Source organism: Daldinia childiae (assembly GCF_008694065.1).
Source record: "Daldinia childiae strain JS-1345 chromosome Unknown Scaffold13, whole genome shotgun sequence".
Classification (NCBI taxonomy): domain Eukaryota; kingdom Fungi; phylum Ascomycota; class Sordariomycetes; order Xylariales; family Hypoxylaceae; genus Daldinia; species Daldinia childiae.
In genome coordinates this window covers 62,793-83,837 of record NW_022984654.1, presented here as the reverse complement: position 1 = coordinate 83,837, position 21,045 = coordinate 62,793, and the positions used below count along the sequence as shown (strand labels likewise).

The 21,045-nt window shown below is 42.4% G+C and overlaps 3 protein-coding genes across 3 annotated transcripts; 1 reads left to right on the top strand and 2 right to left on the bottom strand.

Moving 5' to 3' along the window:
- Window positions 1–2,002: 2,002 nt before the first annotated feature.
- Window positions 2,003–2,938, bottom strand: GL218_08469 (Protein CCC1; the record flags this gene model as incomplete). The annotated part of the gene is made up of 1 exon (XM_033585273.1): window positions 2,003–2,938. One exon carries the CDS (start codon window positions 2,936–2,938, stop codon window positions 2,003–2,005), a length of 936 nt encoding a protein of 311 aa, XP_033440364.1.
- Window positions 2,939–4,174: 1,236 nt separating this feature from the next.
- Window positions 4,175–5,523, top strand: GL218_08468 (putative acid phosphatase; the record flags this gene model as incomplete). Its single annotated transcript, XM_033585272.1, has 3 exons — window positions 4,175–4,388; window positions 4,451–4,804; window positions 4,871–5,523. 3 exons carry the CDS (start codon window positions 4,175–4,177, stop codon window positions 5,521–5,523), a joined length of 1,221 nt encoding a protein of 406 aa, XP_033440373.1.
- Window positions 5,524–7,068: 1,545 nt separating this feature from the next.
- Window positions 7,069–9,855, bottom strand: GL218_08467 (Protein phosphatase 1 regulatory subunit 3D; the record flags this gene model as incomplete). The annotated part of the gene is made up of 2 exons (XM_033585271.1): window positions 7,069–7,551; window positions 7,654–9,855. The coding sequence occupies 2 exons, from the start codon at window positions 9,853–9,855 to the stop codon at window positions 7,069–7,071; spliced, it is 2,685 nt and encodes an 894-aa protein (XP_033440375.1).
- Window positions 9,856–21,045: the final 11,190 nt, after the last annotated feature.

Here is a 21,045-nt window from a genome sequence, read left to right as displayed (position 1 = left end):
AATAGTTCGCAAGCCACGGGCGGGGTGATTAGAAAGACATATATATCAAAGGCTACATATCGCGTAGGAAATTTGTGTAAATAGTCGTACAGGTGTTCTGTCCGAGGGACTACCTAGGGGCCGTGTAAAAAACTAGTAGTAGTCCCCCCGTTCACCAATAACCCGGCTAACCCTCAGGGCACGAGCGTCGAGGCTTTCATAGAACGAGGTTATTGATTTGAACTACCGACTGCTGTGATCAGTGATGGAATTCGTAGACTTCAAGTGAATATCGGTCCGGGATATGGTGCGCTCACGCCCCCGAGATCTGGCTACCTGCAGGATCAGGCCGAGGTAATTTAGCTGAGTCCTTATGTCTCGAGACGGCCGGCAAGTCGCATCGGGCCAAAAAGGTGGCGCGAAGCCGGAACGACATAGAATCCCAATGAAAGATCACTTGGAGGTAATCAAACAGACTCATGTTGGCAAGCGAGGCTTATGCGGCCGGAGACGCCAGCATACGGTTGTTTGCAGCGCCTCGCGGCATATTTTCTTCATCGCCATCGTAGAATATTACAGTTCATTTGCACCAACTCATATATCGGCAAAGGCACGCAATGCTGTAGCTCCTGGATACGCATAAATGGGCTTATCGAGGCTTTAAGGGGTCGTCGGGACGTTGCAGCTTGCTCATCGATAAATGTGGGAAAATAAACTATTCCGGACATCTCAATAGTAGGGATAGAGAAGATCGCAACTCTAATAGAGCTATTAATCAGGTGCGCATACGCCAGAGCCAAGTAGTGACCAAGTGTAGGCTACGTGATGCCTCCCGATACGCAGACATGTCTCGGGAAATCGAAACAGATTGACGATATGGCATCACACGATCTACTAGTCGACACCAAAACCGGTTTCGTACCTCGCGACAAACGCGACACTCAGTTACACTAATCGAGACGGTACTTCTAAACCTATATCCGTAGTTATGGTCCAGTACATCATCGCCTGGATTTCGAACACCCAAGAAAGGTAAAGTCAAACGCCATGGAAAATCAGGGGAGCACGGTTGCAAAAGATCCGCAGCAAACTGAAGACATGTCAGTTCGCACACAGACGATCGTTTGGCCTGCTTCAACGTTTGTTACGACGTGGACTTTGGGAACAGGCTCTGACCCGACTGAATCTCCGGCCATCGTTGTTCCTGCGCCAAATTCGAGTTCAACGAGCAATCAAAATGTCGGTCCTATCCTCAGTGGTGTCGTGGTATTATTAGTGTTAATGCTAGTCTTTTGGTTTTTTTGTCGGCAGGGTCAGTTGAATTTGTCTTCATAGTATGAATATATATTTATAGATAGAACTAATTACTATTCCTTTAGGCGGTCCTAAAGGTCGTAACTCAAAGCGCTCAAGTCGGCGACAGGGATCGAGTTATACAAGCAAAGGCAGCTCTAGCAGTTCAGGAGCTTCAAACGCTTCATCTCAGAACGACGCAAGTGTCGGATCAGCAGCAAGCGAGATAGCTGACGACCAATGGAACCAACAAGCGCCTGTGCCCGAAAGGCCAATGCCAGGAATGCCACCACCTGTCGCCGGGCAATGGCCGGCACAAGGGCCCGAAGTTGGAATGGGACAAGTGCCGCCGCCGCCTCATCCTGGCATGAACTTCCCACCAGGCCGCGGCGGGCCTCCGCCGATGATGGGACAGGGGTTACCGGGTCGAGGAGGACCTCCCCCGATGATGGGTCGTGGCGGATTTCCTCCAGGCGTCATGCAATAGTTCTTCAAACTTCAAGTTTCAACTTTCTCCTCGGAAAGGGCTTCCATTCCGAAGGCTCGTTACTCTCATGAAAGTCTCTCTAGCAAAGGGGGTGACGGGTCATAAGATCCTTCAGGATACTTCACTCTCAATGGAATAAATGACTACCTGTCATTCCTATAGTTCGGGCTGTGCACCAGACAACTTAGGGGAGGGCAATAATCCTGGAGCTATACAAGATGTGTTGGAGGACGGTGCTATAGTTTACACAACAAAACCCTCGAAGAGCTTGACGCATAGAACGGCAGCAACGGCGGCAATACCTCCCATGACGACCATCCATATCCCTTCCCAGCAGCCTTTTTTCATCCTTTCCCACACGACAGGGCCTCTTTTCGTACCTCCATACCGCCAATTATTGCCAACGGACTCGTTGTGGAGAAGATATTCCTTGGCAAACCCAAATACGAACAAGGCCAAAACGCAGACAGCGAAGCTCCAACGCAGACCATCAGCAACTTGACTGACAAAGAAGTACGGGAACAGAGGCAGCAGACCACCGAGCATGTAACCGACGGATACTGACAGTCCGACCACCGCAGGCGGGAACCCCTTAGTCTTACTTGTAAAACCATCGGCAGTCGAGTTCAAGTGGCACAGCAGCCGCCGCGACACAGCAGGATTATAGTCAATATGAGCCTTTACGTATTGGAGAAGATGAGACGGGAGTTCTAAGGGAGCGAGATATTCTTGGATACTATCTCGTCCAGTCAACTCAAGTCCCTCGTCGTGATTTCGGCTTTTCATAGCTGTTTCCCCCTTCGCCGCAAGATATCCACTGATGCCCATGCTGATGCACCCAGCACAAATTTCGGCCATCCCGGCGTAGATGACTGTCTTAGTGTACCCTAGGGACGATAATCCTGCCGTCAGCGCGAATGGAACCGTGAGGCCATCTGCAAAGCCCAAGGTGAAGTGGGAGAGAAACTCAGGAAGGCGACCTAGAGATAGATTCCGCTGGTAATCCGTCTGGGGGATGTCAAGGCTAGAATCATCACTTATGCTTTCAGTACTCATCGGAATGTCGATGGTATTTTCTGGATTTGTGGCCAAGGTGGAATAGGCCTGTAAGGTCTTTTGGCTCTGTTGGCGTTGGCGACCTAAACTGACGAAGAATGCTTTAATATCGGTAAGTTGCATGTTGATTTAAACTATAGACGACGTGACTTAAGAGTAATGCTAGTGATGCTATGCTAGTTGGGATAATATTTGATCTTGCCGGCTATTCAGAGTTGAAGATAGAGTTGCATGCAAGTGATTGTGTCAACCTATCGTAATCTTGGAAGTCAATAATTATATTAGCAGCGCCTACTTGACTTACAAGTCCTCTGAAATATGAGTTGCATATATCTACCTACCTACCTAGGTAAATATGTAGGTAAGTATTACCTAGACTTAAGTTCTAAGTAGTGTAACTAACTAACTATATATTGACCGAGTTTGGAAAGTAGCTACAGTCTAGCTCAAGTTCGAAGAAGCAGAAGGTAAGGATAAGGGAGACCAATCATTGAGAAGGGAGTAAGCAGAACGTTTAGCTATCGGGATTGGTAATTCAGTAACGTACCAATAAAGTGCAATGCATTGTCAGCTGTTTCTTTTTTGGGAGGGGAGACGACAGGGGGGTTCATATCCAATGCTTGGCCATTCAAGACTCCACGTGCTCGGCCTGCTTGTTTATACATACATACCATTTGAACGTATCATACCAAATACACGATAAACTTGGGTTAGTCCTGGAATCTCTCACGATATATATGAAATGATCTTCAGCATATCTCCATCTTTATAGAATATATATATATGACACATACATACTAAACCTACCTCTGGCTTCTAGAAGAGATCGACAACTGATCGTGATGGTCGCCTGACCCTTGCCGATCTGGCTATTTTTGGTGATCAAGTACCCAGAAGACTAGAACTCATACAAGGTACCTACCCAGGTAGTAATATTCAAACTTCTCGTTTGGATAGAAGTAAACAGAGGTTCACAAATACAGTAGTAGACTATTATATGACATTAACATCTAGATGGGAATTTCAGGCTTTCTACATATAGGTAACCCTTTCAGGTCACCTTCCAAAATAGAAAAAATGAATGTAACCATACCCCGGTGAAAGGAATTCGGTCTCTCCACTCATAAATCCTGGTATCCTCCAATAGCTATAACGACCCGCGCCCATGTGTTAGCGATACCTGGTGCACTGCCGGTTCAAAAACTTCTCGTCGCGGCGGCGGTGTCGTATGTAGACTTCCAGTCTCTTATTCAAAGGTAACGACCTCGCCGTGTCGTCGTAGTGAAAGAGTCTGATAATTCTCGGCCGCTTGCTTGATCTCTATGCTCATTGCGTCGTAATCAGCGTGAGTTCGACATCATGCACCCTCTCATTCTCCCGGCTGTCATCTTCGCGACCAACGTTGCCGCTCAAGCAGAAAATACGTACACTGCGACAGCAACTAGCGATGTTGAGAAGGCTAGAGCTACGGCGATAACCCTCAGCCCTACTAGCAATGTTAAGGGAAAGGCCTTTGACCGACTCGCCATCATATGGTTGGAGAATACCGACTACGATATGGCATTGGGTGATCGTAAGTCACTTAGCCAGAAAGACAGAATAAAATCCGAGAAATGATAACTAAACGATCAATAGCAAACTTAGCATGGTTAGCCAAGAGAGGCATAACGCTCTCTAACTACCACGCAGTGACGCACCCCTCGCAGCCGAATTACATCGCTGCTGTCGGCGGTGACTATTTCGGGATGCAGCACGATGACTTCACGCAAGTCGACAAGAATGTTTCCACCATTATCGACCTACTCGAGGACAAGGGTATTTCATGGGGCGAGTATCAGGAAGACATGCCGTACAGCGGCTTCGAAGGCATCGCGTATATCAACCAGAAAAACGGCAAAAACGACTACGTCCGGAAGCACAACCCGGCCGTCAGTTATGACGCAAATGCTCGCCTGATCGACCGTCTGGCCGTCATCAAGAACCTGACCAGTATGATTACCTTATGATGATTCTTAAGGATACCTATACATACCTCTTACTAACTGGGCCTCATAGCATTCTACCAAGACCTCGAGAACGAGACTCTCCCGCAATGGATGTTCATCACTCCCAACATGACAAGCGACGGCCACGATACCGACGTGACCGTCTCCGGGACCTGGACCCGGACCTTCCTGGAGCCCCTCCTCTCCGACAAGCGCTTCATGCAAAACACCTTGGTAGTAATTACTTTCGACGAGAACGAGACCTACTCGATCCAAAACCGTATCCTAGCCATCCTAATTGGCGACGCCGTGCCTGCCGATTTAGTTGGCACCACGGACGACTCATATTACAACCACTATAGCGAGATCGCGACCGCCGAAGCAAACTGGGACCTACATACGCTCGGGCGCTTCGACGTCGGCGCGAACGTATTCAAATTCGTCGCCGAGAAGACAGGGGATACCGTACGCTCTTGGAACGGCGATATTTCGCTTTCAGACATGTATTTTAACTACTCGTACGCTGGTCCGTTGAATGATGAGGGCGGCAACAAGCGATACCCGGCGCCGAACTTGGTCGATGCGAGCGACTTGCACAACCGTACCATACTGCCTAGTATCAAGGAAGCGTGGGAGGGGAATTCAGCGTCGGTGTACTATTCTTCGAGCCTAGAGACTCCAGATGGACAGCATCCGCCAAAGGGGTATGTACCGAGCGAGTAGATAGGTTAGCATATGTCTATAACTACCGAGCTATAAACAACTACTTTATACTTCCAGATACCTATAGAATACTATACGTTGGCATTTCTTGATCCCGCCTCTGCCGGCTTCTCTTCACCAAAAAGCATTTTCTAAGAAAGAGAAGCATTAAGCTTATCGATGAATTGTCCTGTCAGTCGTATTTTCCCCCTTTGCTGCTATGGGGGTCTCTCAACCTTTGGTGGTTTGGATTCTGGTGAAGTGTTAGCATGGACCGATCTCGATGAGAATAATCAAACCATACAGCTTTTTTCCTCTTACAACTAGACTCGTCTTTCCATCAGACCCAGACAACCTAACGTGAGCCTAAGATGTAACATAAGGAAAAAGCATTCGCCAGCTAACGTTGGAATACCACCTAACACATCTTACAATATATTAGATTTCGACGAAGGATGGATGATAGACTCAATCTAGAACTACACGATACAACACAAAACACGGAATAAAGTGATATGAGGTAGCCAAAATTCTATTCCGAGGTATCCTAGTTTTTATCTGTCCCGAACTGTTAGGCTACCGGGCTAGCCAACCGAATACTCCCACGTAACCTATTCGTATATCCGTTTACTCATCTGTACAGCCGATCCAGTATCCTTAAACCCCAAACTAACATCATCTCCAACCCATTTTCCTTATTAAGATAGTACAAGTCGGTACGATCCAATAGCTAAAGACGTCGACAGCTATGCGCGCCACAGGATGAATATCCTAGCTCGAGCACAGCCGAACACTAATACGCCAAAGCTACGACGCACTCGACACGATGTCGCTTAGGAAACCAACGGTTCACAAGGCGAAATCTAACGTATTTAATTGCTGTTTTATAGCAATATACCTTATTCCAACCCTAGCCACAACCCCCCCTCTCTACCCTGTCGCAAACGTGAATTCATTTTTGACCTAATGTGCTGTGATAGCAACGCTTCATTCTCAGAAGCCCACTCCACCTCTCCTTTTACCTTCTTGACCTTATCGGTTCTCTCCGCATTACCGCCGAGGTGGGAATGACACCGGTATGGGTGCCAGGTAGCGGTATAGAAGAATTATGCATTAGGTCCCAACCTTCTTTCCTATCATAGCCGTACGTTCCACGACGAAAAAAATCATCAGCCGTGAACGTCGGCCAGCTTCCAAAGGCACGTAGCCAATTTTTTGCAACCGCCCCGTGTACTTGGTGGTATCATGAAAAGCCACATATACACACACAAACGCCTTGATGCTAGACCTGAAACGCCGTACCTTAAAAGAAAATGCATCGTATATACCGAGAAAATGTTAAGTCGTAATATAAAAAATGTAAAACACAAGACGATCGTTGCGCGTTATCAACATCAATCCGAGTGCCGCTGGGAAATTGCAATCTCCAGTTCCAGTAGACACGTCGGAGATCGTCTAAATCGATATTCGAAGGGGAATATCTGCGAAGACTTGCAGTCTTCCTAAGACTCATGATGGGGGTTGCCTTCGACGGGACCATGCTGGGTCCCATACAGATTCAATCATTTAACCTCTTATTGCTGTCGCAGTATGAGCGTCTGACAAAAATGGAAAACGAGCTTGGGAACTCTGGGAACTCTGAGCACCCTGGGCGAGGAATGGAGTTGGGTCGGCGGGAAACTTGAATGGTGACGTACCAGCAAGGGGAAGGAAGCCAGTCATTGAACCTGGGGACGTCACCTTACCCGTAGGGGTACTGGAACTAGTCGGGCTAAGACTCTGCTGCGACAGCGGGGATTCTGCCGGTGAAGCGCCAATAGCTGTTGACATGTATCCAGTACCAAAGTACGGGTTAAGGCTCTGTCGTAGAGAATGATGTATCGCGCTGTGGTGATGATGATACGACTGATCAGTAATATTTGGGCTACCGTTCGAACTCGAGTCGGTACTGTTCGACCCATTAATTAACAAATCGTCCATCCCATCATACCGACCACTGCGCGAGGTTCCATCTCTCATCTGAGGACTGGATTGCTTTGAACCGTTGAACTATATTAAATAGAAAAGTTAGTCTAAACGTTACGAAACTTGGTGTCTTCGGGCGTGGTTCTCGTTTCGATGCGAGGCCAGGATATTACCAGGTGTACGTACAAAGCAGTATTTGTTGAGGATCTCTTCGTACGAAGCCGACGCTATGCTGGTCGAGGAAGAACCATTGTTGGAAACTTTCGGTCCTGATGGGGCAGATGAAGACGCGGGCGGGGCTCGGTTGGGCTGAGATGACTTGGGTACCTGGGCAGCGGGGACGGCGTTGAACGAAGCTCTCTTATTGGGCTTCATGTATAAGCCATCATTCCGTTGGCTAGATTCGCGGTGTGCCTGTTTGGCGGCAGTGAGCGAAGCCCCGAAGTCGTACCGATTGGCAAAAGCCTGTCCACTCGGAGCTGATAGCCGAGTCGACAAGTTGTCACTAGGCAGACTACTCGTCGATTTCGAACCCTTGAGCCGTAGGCCAGCAGGCCCAGACTCTCCAAGCACTTCATGGAGGGGTTTATCGAAATTGAGAAACTTCTCATCATCATCGTCGTCGTGCCCGAAATCATCCAACGCACCAGGAGGCATAGACTTTGGACGGGCCGCTGTCGAGGGATTAGCTCGGCGAGTGCTGCGTGGTAGACCGTTGGCAGGGCGAGAAGATGCGGATTGACCGCCCTTCTTGCCATTTGCAGCAACCGTCTTCTTACGGAAATCAACCTGGAAGTTGACGCCGTCATTGCTATCCCAATACTCGATACCGTTGACGGTGTATCTAATACAAAAGAACAACGTCTTAGCTTCAAGATTAGCGAAATCGGACAACTTAAGACTGAACTGAAATCGATCGTGACCGGGTTCAGTGTCGCGTGGTCGAATCTCGTGGTGGAACTCGGCGGCCACTTCGGAAGTCGTTTTCCAGTAGTCAAACGTAAATCTGCATACTACCGACTTATGAAAAGCCAGGTTGGCTACGGCTATCGACCCTATTAGAGACTTCTGGTCGGGTGACATCCATACTCTTTCCAACCGGACAGGAAGTGCCTTGCGTATCGGAGTCTCCACAGGAAAGTTGTGCACGACAAGTTCCCATTCAAACGATGCCGGCCGCGCGCTCTTCTTCTCGCTGACTCCGAACGGGTATTCGCTGTCGCTTTCGTAGTTATCCGCCGGAGAAGTACCGGCACTGACTGCGAGTGGCCGGTCAACTTGCAAGAAGTGACGTACATGTTCGAGATGCGAGTCGAAGTGAACAGCTTTCGAAAACGTCGGCGTTCCAGGCATGCTGGATGGCCTTCTATGCGGTCGTAACGCCGGTCGGACTAACTCACCCGACTTCTTTCGTACCATTTGAGGCTTCCTAAACGGTTCATCTTGCTCGGAGCCTTCCTCAGACGTACTTATAGACTCCTCTGTTGACTTGGACATATAGATATGGGAATCCGTGTTCGATCTCGAGTGAGAGATCTTACGGGCTCCGGTGCTAAGTCCAGTGTTAAGAGCAGGTAGAGTAGCAGTAAGAAGTGCTTGGCGCGATTCCCCGGTTAGTTCCTTAACTTGTGACGGTGACAAAAGAAGATCACCTGGCGAAGATCTGATCGGCGACGTCGAGCGGTGCTGCGGTATCGAGCTGATAGCCTCCTTCAGTTCCTTCATATTTTCAATCTGCCGTCCCCGATTCTGCAACTCAGCAGCTCCTTCATCCTCACTAGCCGATTCTGGGGGGGAAATGATAGCCCCCGGGGGCATCGCCTGCACATCAGCGACTGGGGGTGGGGATTGCCTGACTGGAATCCCGCGGGAGGCTACCATACCCTTCAGATTATCCGAGGTCCCCGGAGGGCTAGTTTCCGGAGTAGGACCATGTACGGCTGAAGGTGATGCAACTGGAGTTGCACTCCCAACCGAAGATGCCCTCCGGTGCCTAGTGAGATAAGAGGCAGACCTGGGTAAGGTAGGTCTCGGTGAAGCAGGGCTTTGCAGGGTGAAGGATGATCTTCGACTGACGTCAGGAGAAGGGGTGGTTGAGGAGGCAGGAGAGCGGTGGGATGGGGGCGTGTAAGGCATTCCCAAAGATTCGCACTGTCGCTGGAAAGGTAATATTAGGAGGGTAGAGGAGTGAGAATCCGCAAGCTCGGTGCTGCTGGATTTAGGGATGGAAGATTTCAAATGAGGTAGACAGGGGAATAGTCTCCTCGTCCAAACCTCAAGCCACGAATTAGGCCCAGCGGTAGAAGTAGTAACACCGGCGACCTTTGAGTACGGAAGACCGGTTAGACACTCGCAAAAACCTGGAAAGGAGGAGGATTCTGTTAGCATTTTTTGGATTCGGTGCAAGTTTCCATGATCAAAAGTGCTATTTGGGATCGTGGCATACGACTCTTGCGAGCAAGAGTCTTCCAAAGAAAGAAAGAGATATCACAGATAAGAGAAAAAAGAATTGGATAGCATCGGGTTTTTTTTAACAAGACTCTTCACATAAGAAAACGATATTGAGGTAAGATCCCAAAGGAATGAGAGATATCTTTAAGCTTGTGGCGTTGTCAGAGGTGACGGCGCCTAGGAATGATATCTCACATACCTAACCCATCTTCCTTCCGACCCTGGAGTCTAACATACCTCCGCACGTGGTCCAGGGAGGTTGAAGCTGAAAAGCTTTTATATATATTGGAATGGGGAGTATGTTTTGGGTAGTATATATGGAAATTTGACTTACACGAACCAAAGCAAGCAAAGTGAACTGCTTACAGAACGCCCATAGAAAAAATCCACAGAAGCTAAGTCGTTGAAGCGAAGAGAGAGAATATGCAAAGGCAATATTCCAGCAGCAATGCTAAACTCTTCTCCGGCGTACTCAACAAGAACCTATCGACTAGGGATAACCGACGCTGGAGAGGCACTGAGCTGCTGTATAACCGTCTCGACGAGCGAAGTGGAGTGGACGTTATATGGTCGTTATAAAATAGAGACCCGTGCGGCGAAAAGAAAAAAAATTTCCCTCGAGAAGCAGAAAATCAAAAAGATCGAGGCCGTAAGGGAATTGACAGTCACAAAGGCTGCGTACGGGGTTTTGTTGGTGATCGGTGTGGTCTAGTACGTGGGTATCGGATGGAAAGGGTGAATCTTGGAGGATCGTTCTTTGTTACGTTTAATCGGCTTTGTCCTTCTCGAAATCCAGACCAACAAATACGTACCGTGATCTCTCTTGTCAACTCTTTTACTCTGTGGCGGGTTCCTAGAAGTGTGTGACGGTTCAACTGGTCGATACTACAGCTGTGAGTTGCAAATATGACGAAATCGACTCGGAATGGTTGTAACGGGTTTCTTCAATGTTTCGATGTTCAGTGGTCCAAATCCGAATCCACAAAATCCACGGGAGTGCTAGGGCAAAGGCTCTTTTCTTGTTCAACTTCTCTTGTTCGATAATCGAAAGGCAATAGAGAAGGGATTTAGGAATTGTGGATGAAGCTATCTACAATCCTAGGCCTGCCTTTGAACTGTAGGAAGTAGGAAGGGAGGTGGTAAGAGAGAAGAAACAAAAACTCGGCAGCAGACGGTGGAAGAAGTTGTGGGTTGGTAAATGTTAGCTCAGGTTTACATATGTACTAAAACAAGGTATGTACTACATTATGTACTATATGTACTACATATATTAGTATTCGATTCCCCATCCCCGGTGGCCATAAAGTAATACATAATCCACTAACCTGCTACTGTTGGGGCGACGGGGGGTAACTACGAGCAGCGATAGGTAACAGCAACAATACATACAGTAGCAGCGCTAACTTGGCAAGCACGGTGACTGTTATTTTTTTTTTTTCTATTTTTTTTTTCCCTCTTTAGTATCCACTGGGTTAGCCGGGCTTTACTCTTGAGACAACCCCAGCAAGCTTTTGTCGCCTACTATGCAATCCATATGCACCGCTATGCCCACAAAGTATAATGGGGCGATGGTCGATGTTTCGATGGCAGGAGCATGGGCCACGAACAACATGGGGGGCAGGGGGGAGGGGTTTCCCAGTATTGAACCAATAATATTAAATTGTTGAATAGGAAGGACCCAATGGATTGATAACAACCATTAAAAATACATTTATTCTGGCCCACAGAGTGATTTGTCGTACACGTACTGTGCTGGACCTAGCCGTAAGCCGCAGTAAGGAAAAAGAAAATCGTGGGTCGTTATCGTACTTAGGTAGAATTGCATCAGTTTCAACACATGATCCCCATACAATGAACACACGTCGACCAGAGAAACGCCTCGACTCGGCTGTACGGGAGTTTCTAGAATTCCATCCTTCCCACGTAATACACGATTTCTGGGGAAAAGAAGAAAAAGAAAAAGAAAAGAAAAAACCAAGAAAAAGATATTAATTGAGAACCCGATGAAGGTATGCTTTGGGAAGTTCTGCAGGGCGCCTATCTTAAAGAGGACCTTAAAGAGGGCCTTGCGGCTTATGCTGACACTGACATTGACTGATGATACTAATACGTTCTATCACATAACTAACGGGGTTAGTAAACTGGGTATTTCCAAGATTTTAGCCCTCGCCGTCGGGGGGCCGGCGGCTTACTTGGATCGGATACGAGTCCTTCTGCGAGCTTTGTCACCTAGTGAGGAAGAGGGAAGAAAAAAATCATATTACATACCAGCATACTGGCATACTGGCATAGCAGCACTACTGCACCAGAGCCGTCAATATATAATAGTCCCACATACACATAGTCACATAGTCGTCGAAATGCATTTAGGATTCGCACATCCACGCATGGGGCCCCGTACCTAGAAAAATAGTATCAAACGACGATGGGCCCATCTGCATGAAATGGAAGCATACCTAACATACCTTACATATGTACGTACATACTCGAAAGTACTCGAAAGGGAGTGTGAGGGAGAAAGTAGAGAAAACGGATAAGAAACGCTATCTATCCGACCTTGAATTTATTATTCGTACCTAAAAAAAGAGAGAAAAAAAAAATAGTAGGTACAGTACGGTTACACGGTCTAAGCCGCGGGACATCCACAATGACATGGAAGTAGATAGGTATATTTCCGGGCATGGTATGGATCCAGGGTTCAAGGATGATAGGTGAAGTATGTGGAGCCTCCTGCACGCTAAGGCCAAGTAGGCACTAGCAGGGATTATCTATTGCGCCAGCTTAGAGAAAGCTGGTCCAGAAGAGGCCAAAAGTATTTTATTTAAAAGATTGCGTGTGGTCTCACAATGGCGTATGACGTAGTTGAGAAACGAGTGTAAGAAAATATATTCTTGACCAACTTCCCTACAATTAAGGCATTGGCCAAATTGAATGGTCAATGGCCAATCCAACCGTTTTCGCAGATGCAATGCGTAGGTAACTATTATCCAATATCAACACATAGAAAAAGAGGCGCAGAGGCGTAGATGGCGTAGATGGCGTCGGAACTTGCAGCAGGATCATGCAACTTATTTATTAAATGGCAATGATCAAAGCCAATAAAAGATACACATAAAAGATACTCGGGCGATTTATGTGTTTCCTCATTATCAATTGCTTTAATTGATCAATAAGAAGATTACCGAAGAGAATATCATTGTCGTCTCATGCTTTTCTTTACTTTATTTTCTCTTTACATACTTTACCGTCTTTACCGTCATTGAGGCAATAAAGTGCGTGGTGTGTGGCGGCCACGAGTTGAGGATCAAACCTCTCAACCTCAACCATGCCATACCATACCAATCACCAATCACCAATCACATCAACCATACTCAACTAGGTACCTCAATTTACCAACTAACCAACTAACCAACTTACTGTGCCGTATCGTATCGTATATACGTCGTTTTATAAAGAAAAATACCTCGATGACGCGACAATATCATTGGACGGAGGTTAAAGCTGTTTCACGGAGATTTGTCGTCTTGTCGTTTGTCGTCTGTGTGTCGAGGAAATTAATGTCCGTTAGATTTTTACATCCGCCGTCCGCCGTCAAAAGGATAAACTCCCATCCCATGCCATGGTAAGGGTAAGGTCTAGGTACTACATACATACAAAAGTGAACAAGCGGCAATTGAGCAGACGACCACGGACAAGTGAAATACCCGGTTGGTAAGAGCTTCGCTTCAGGACCTCGACGCTTACACACATGCTGCATACCAACCTTGTGCCTTGTCCGTATGCGCGGGAAACTTACTACTACCTATTGTGATTATGTATCAAGCTTGTCATTTTACTACCCATCGACGTCCTCATCCCTGTCACCATCCCGCCCACACCTATCACCTATCACGGCCTTTTTTCCCGTTATAGTTTATCTTACAAGCTCGAACTGTCCCAACGAGATCGCTAAGCCCTGAGATAACGCGTATTAGTGCTTTGATCTTTATGTATTCCGTACATGCTCCCTAAACCGTTGCCCCGCTTGAAAGTCGGCCACCGGAACCGATTCAAAGACCTTATCTTAGCTGTCGATCTTCGCAAGTTGCGTTTCATTGATGCAGTATCATCACAGATGGCTTGTCTAGACTATGTCTCACGTGAAGCAAGAAGCAGGAAGCATTAGGTAACGAAGCGTCTTCAGGGAATATTTCATATATATTAAGTACCTATATATTAAATATACCTACGCAGTGGCATAGTATATGGCATGTTACACTGGGCGTACATGATAATGCGCTTCTAATGTCGGTTCATGCTTGAACTACTATCACATTAGATATCACATTAAACAATCTATGTATCAGGTATCTATTACTTAGGTAACTGTCAGTGTCAGAAGTCAAAGTCAAAGAGTTATGTTTAACGATTAGCACGCGGGATACGGAGTAGTATCAAACTAAATAAACCAGTTATCAACCACGAAACTTACTAACGAGTTCAGCTCTTGACGATTCCTTACCCTAGTGGATCATCCCCCAGTTCCTTAAAGCCAATGGTACTGTATGGCAAATGTTCACTGAAAGTCCCTGCATTCGGTCGTGTTACTCGAAATACGGCTCGTGGGTAACACAACCAGGTCGCAACGGGGGAAAGGAAAACAATGAAGGGAAGAAATCAATTGTCGAGATAAGATAATAAGATAAAATAATATATATATTAGGCATGTTGCTCTATTGAGTAATAGCACGGCTTGCTCGGCGGGAGACCTGCAGGCATAAGGCTTCGCCTCATACATTGGCAGCATTTCATCACCAATAGCGACACCCGCCATCCTGTTCGTCATGTTACTCATACATATCCGGTTGTCGCCATCTGCATCTTCAAGACATCTTAAAAAAGGGGCCGTCGGCGGGCTCGGATCCCCGTTTCCTCATATTGTGCCCTGCCTCCGAAAAGATAAGAGCTACTATACTCTACATAATTTCAAGGGTTTTATTTAGTATTAACTAGGTAGGCAATGAGAATGATCTACCCCTTACCTTACACAGCAGAGCCTCTCGCTTATCCCTTTGACATGCGGCGCAGTAGCCTAATAATTGAAAGACTAAACTCTACAAGGCGACTTTGTAATTTCGCTATTACGTTTCTCGCGTGTTAGCGGTTACGCGGCGCCGGCGTTGCTCTGTGCATATGTACAGTCGCATATGTTTTACCAAGATGGCCATTCTCCTGGGCGCTTCGTTATCTTGTCCTTCAAGGTCGGTAAGAGAAATATGTGTAAGGCATGTCGAGATTCCACAGTACTTACGGATCTAATGTTGGCGCAACGTCTTCTGATTCGCTAACTAGTAATCTATAATCCTAGCTCTACCGAACTACAACGATAGCTGATGTACGTTTCCTATCCTTGTTCCCAAAAACAGACCACAATTTGGTCAAAGCTTCACACCTAGACCTTGTTCATCAACTACCTAGGTACTGCTAGGCTGCTGGGGTACTCAAAAAGAGCTGAACAAGCGCCACGCTTATGTAGAACTCGGGGAGAGATCTAACCATTCATAAGTGATTTTATCAAAGTTCTTAGAGTGAAAAAATTTTCTTCTCCATCCCCATATTCGAAAAAGGTCCATATGTTGAATAAAAATGTCGGGGTATGGAGTAGACAATGGGGATGGCGAATTAGACTATTTATTTGGCGTGAGCGAGAAGTCATCTACGTTACTTCGTAATTCGTAATTTTATGGCGATATCAAAAAACGAAGATGAAATTTGTTTGTTTATGATATGTATTTTTCCCCCGTCCCCCTTATCCCTGTAAGTCAACGTTCCTGAGGCGTCTGCTTGATGGTACTCCCGATATGGCCGAGCCAGGCCTGGCCTAGGCTTCTGACATGCCGGGTTACACGATCATCGTCCCAGATCACAATCTGATCTACATGCCCAGCCACAGTTTTTTAGTCTAGACCTCGCTATTCGACATCCTTTAAAGGCTTGGAAACGCTCTTTCGCGTGCCGACTATTCCAGACGACCTTACATACTTTTCTTTCCATATACTTACCTACCCAAATACTACATCCCATTCTCTTGCCTTACTTGTTTGCGGCTGGGCAACTTCGTATTATATTTTCCATCCTATGAGACGTATCAAACCAAGCCTTTAAGACATTTTCGATTGTCGTCAAATGGAAGGATGCGCCCTTAAGCCTTGTACCAATACATGAATTAATGTGAGCAGCCTTCTAGATAAGGCAAGAGATCAATATGAGATGAGATAAGAACTCCGACAACGGCCCTCCTTTACGATTCTTCGCCATGCAAATCACCCTCCTCGATGAGACAATCCTACTTTTTTTTTTTTCCTTTTCTAATAAACGTTTTATATTATTTATTTTCCCATAACGATATTCGTCCCTATTATTCTGTTGGTCCCGTTTCTCCTTTCGTAAAAACTAAAGAACCTTTAAGGGAATTTGATTAAAATCTTTCATGCTCGAACCGTATTATACTGGCTACTTTATGTATCTTTTTAGCTGGTATAAAATAGCAACCCCCCCTGTAATTGGTACAGTATAAAGTTAGCTTACAATATATACGTAATAGATTTATTTTTATTTAAATTTAAAGCCTTTTATTAGTTAAAAGCTTTTTACGATTAACGATACAAAAAAATATTAAGTTAATTTTTTTAAATTTTACGTTTTTTTAAAAAATATTTTTTTTTTTAAAATAGTTTTAAATTATAATATTTTAATAATGTTATTTTTAACTTATTTTTAATTTAATATTGTTATTTTTAATATTTATTAATAGTTAAATGGTTTTTTAAAATTTTAATATAATTAATATTGTTTTTTAATTTAACTTAATTATTATATAAAATAATAAAATAAATTTTATAATTAAACGATTAAAAATTTATATAAATTTTAATATAAATATGTATTTTAAACTTTTTAATATTTTAAATCGTAAGTTTTAAATATTAAAACTTTTTAATGGTTTAAATAATTTATTTAAATTATTTATTTTTAAATAATTTGTTAAAAAATAAATTATATATATTAATAAATAAGAATTTAATTATAATATTTAAAAAAAACCTTATATACGGTTATATAAATGGCATAATATTACTATTAATAAGGTTTATTTTTTTTTATTTATTATTATTTATATGTTACGTTATTTCGAAAAAAAAGTTAAAACGTATTAACGTAATAAATTATATAAATTTTTATATTATTTTTTTACATGATATATTAATTTATAACGATTTTAAATTTTAAAACGACGATTTTATATAATTAATTTAATTTTTAATAAAATAAAATTATTTAAATAAATTGATAAATAAGTTAATTAAATATAAAAAATATTTTTAAAAATGTAAATTTTAAGGTTTTACATATTAATCGATAAATTAATTATATATTTTTACGGTAAAATTAATAAAATTATTACGATTTTTATAAAATTTAATTTAACTGGATTTAAAGTTTAAGTTATTATTAAATCAAATTATATATTAAAGTTTTTTTAGTATATTTTAGGTTAAATTTAAAAATGTGGTTTTATTGGTATGTTATAACGATTAACTTTAATGAAATTAACTGATGTAATTAATAACGATATTTTTAATATTATTTAATGTATGGTTACGGTTTTTATTAATAGTTTATTTAAAATATTTAAATATTTTTTTATACGTTTTTATTAATAATTTTTTTATAAGTTTATAATTATTTAAACAATTATATATATAAAATGTTACAATTATTAAAACATATTATAAAAATTATAAAATTATTACCGTAACAATATAAACATATAAAACGTTAAAATATAACGAAGTTTATAAATAGCCAATTTTAATAATTAGGTAAATTAAATCGTATGGTATAATAATAATTTTATTAACTTTTTAACTATGGTATTTTAAATTTTTAATCGTATTTTAAAAATGTATATAATATTAAAATATATATTAAAAGTAATATAAAAAATATTTAATTTTTAATATAAAAAAGTTTTTAATATTTCGTTAATTATAAATAAATATAATTATTATATAAATAAAGTTAATATTAATGATTAAATAAAGTTATTATATAAATATAATTACCAATTTTATTGTTTAATTTTAAAGGTTTTATATTTTAATTTTTTATTATAATTAATTTTAACTAATATATTTTATTTATAAAAAAAAAAGTTATTTAATTGAAAATTAATTAAATTTTTAAAGGATTAAATAAATATATTATTAAAAATAAAAATAAGGGTATATAGATTTAATATTAAAGCTTATAAAAAAAACTTAAAAATAATGTTAAAAAAAAGTAATACGTAAATATTTTAGCGATATTACCGGAAAAATAAAAAAATTATAACGTTATTATATTAAACTTATAAAAGTAATAATATATAAAAACAATTTTATCAAAAGCTAATTAATTTAGGTAATAACGATTTAAATAACTTTAATTTAAAATTAAAAAAAATTAAATATTAATATTAAATTTATAATATAATTATTTATAATTTAAAAAAATGTTAATATAAGTGGCATAATTTAAAATAAATATAAAATTAAATATTTTAATTTTATTAGTTTATAAGATTAAATTTAGGTTATTTTGTAATATTATATTTAAAATTTGTAGGTTGTTATTTTATGTTAGCCAAAAGGATATTGGCTATGGTTATATAGTTGCGCAATAGTTTGTTTGGCGGTCTCATTTCTCTAGCGCCACGATCGGCGCGTCTGCTTACTGTATTAGACCGCAATATGCATTGGAAGCAACCCTATCTTGCGTTGTCCTATCTTCATACCTTAGCCAGCTACTATATTACACACACCATAGAGCTCTATTTGTGAGATATACTAGACTCACATGTTATTTAGCATATCAGAAGAGGAGTCAACTACCCCGCTGACAGGTCTTGTTCTCTCTCCTGATACGGATCGAGGTGAGTCTTTTATGCCGTTGCTATAGACGTATTTCTACTCACTCCAGAGTGGTGTGTACGTTTACGTCTTTCTACGTCTTCCGCGGCCTGCTTTGCAGCGTAACAATTACGTATACTTTGGAGATTTCACAGGATTTTGCCACTCGGCGATTATCGAGGCGCGTAGAACAGATGCAACATTACTTGCAAATATGTATTAGTAAAAATTCTCGGCCGGTGATAAGCATCGCAGAAGAGCGATGGCAAGGCTGATGATGAATTGTCTCTTCAATTCGACGGATATGTAAGCAATAGGAAATAATATGGAACATCCTAACCCGATTTTGATTTGATAAAAAAAGGAGACAGTGTAAGTAATACCGTGCTTATAGTAAAGACCGCGTTATGTTCCATTCTTCATATCCTCTCGGCTAAGGGCCTGCAGCATTGTCGATCACCACAGTACTACAGTACGTAGTATTCAGTGGTCTTGGCACCTCAGCTAGCAAAACGAGGCATGGACTCTGAAAGGCGACAAAATATTCTCATAGCCTTTGTTGTCGTCGTCGTCGAAATTTTGGACTTTTTATGCCAATTAACTCATGACATGTCAGACGTTTAATACCTAAGGCTCTATTCGATGAGACTTATTTATACTGCACGATGATACAGATTATAGATACCCGGGGGGCTTTTATGGATCATCGGATGATTTCTCCTTCACATTACATCGAATCATTCGACGATGCTGTCATCTAAGTTGGTTGGGCTTCTATGTAAAAGATCCATACCCCGTACCGTAGATGTTTTTATTTGCTACTCTTCTAAAGCAGGTCGTTGATTCCCAACCTCTCTTTTCTCCAGCGTGCTGTCAAAATAAAACCTAAGTGGAGAGAGGCTCAACGTTGATCATATACAAGATACAAGACTATATTATCCATCTTCATGAGGCGAGCACCAATCCCCGCGGCGATCCTCAGATTTCGGTCACTAACCAATCAGAACCTTTTGGTGCAGTTTTATTGGATCACTCGCTATTATCTATTCTTTTCCACGTACTCAATTCATACCATATAATTTGATTAGAGAAATTGCATCTCGATCGTCGTCGTCTCGTGTCGTGATCGTTCTAAAAGCCCGCGGAGCAGCTCGATCCGACTACCAACACCGCCTAGGAGCCATAAACCTTCATGCAGTGCGCCCATCCTATATTCCAGTGGTAAGTAGCTCGTAAAACAGCACGACTAGATCCGATAACTGAGATAGACCATCTAGTTATCGCCGCATAGTAGGCCCCAAACCTATGGGCTCTCATTAGGGATGCGAATTATGCGCATAATTGACCAATTATGCGATATTATACATATAATACGTAGTATGCGTATAATACGCATCATATAATTGAATAATTATGTAATCACAATATAAAATTTTTTGGCCTCTATTTATATTAAGTAATTTTACACAACAATAACAACACCTATTTTGACTTATAAAATCAACGATCTAGCTTAAAATGCAACTAAAATTCAGGCTTAAACAGTAAATCAAAACTAAAATAAAGCCTAAAATGGAATTAAATCAGCTAATTTGATTAAATCTAACGTAAAATAGCCTTAGACACAATGTTTCATTACTGGCGTTATTCCGATTTAGTACTAGTGTATCGGATAAAAGGAGGCCACTTTCCGATTATGCGCATAATTAATCAATTATGCGGTATTATATAATATTATACGGTATTATACGCTAGTGATATTATATTTTTCGTACATGAGAGCCTCTCATGTACGCCTCGCTTTTCCTCCGAGCTATTAATGATCAGCAACCAATATGACAGGTATCCAATCACGTTCGAATCTTGGCGATGACCGCATGTCGGTAGTAGAAGGATAATATGGAAGAAGCAAAGGTACCCGTCGACCTATAGTTAGTCCGCAAATATCCCCCTCATTATGTCGCGACATCTTCACCAGAACGGCGGTATTCATCGTGGGGATAACTGCGAGATTTCTTCTTACTGCGGCTCTAGCGTGCTGCAATCTGGCCCCAGGCCAGCAAGAACCTGAGCGATGACGACATACGGCCAACAGCACCAAATACCGCGTCTTATACTACGGCGGAAGGACAGGGTAAGGTGGCAGCAAGAGCGGAGACCAAATGGGCCGGATGAGTGAATGGAGCGGGCCAACGTG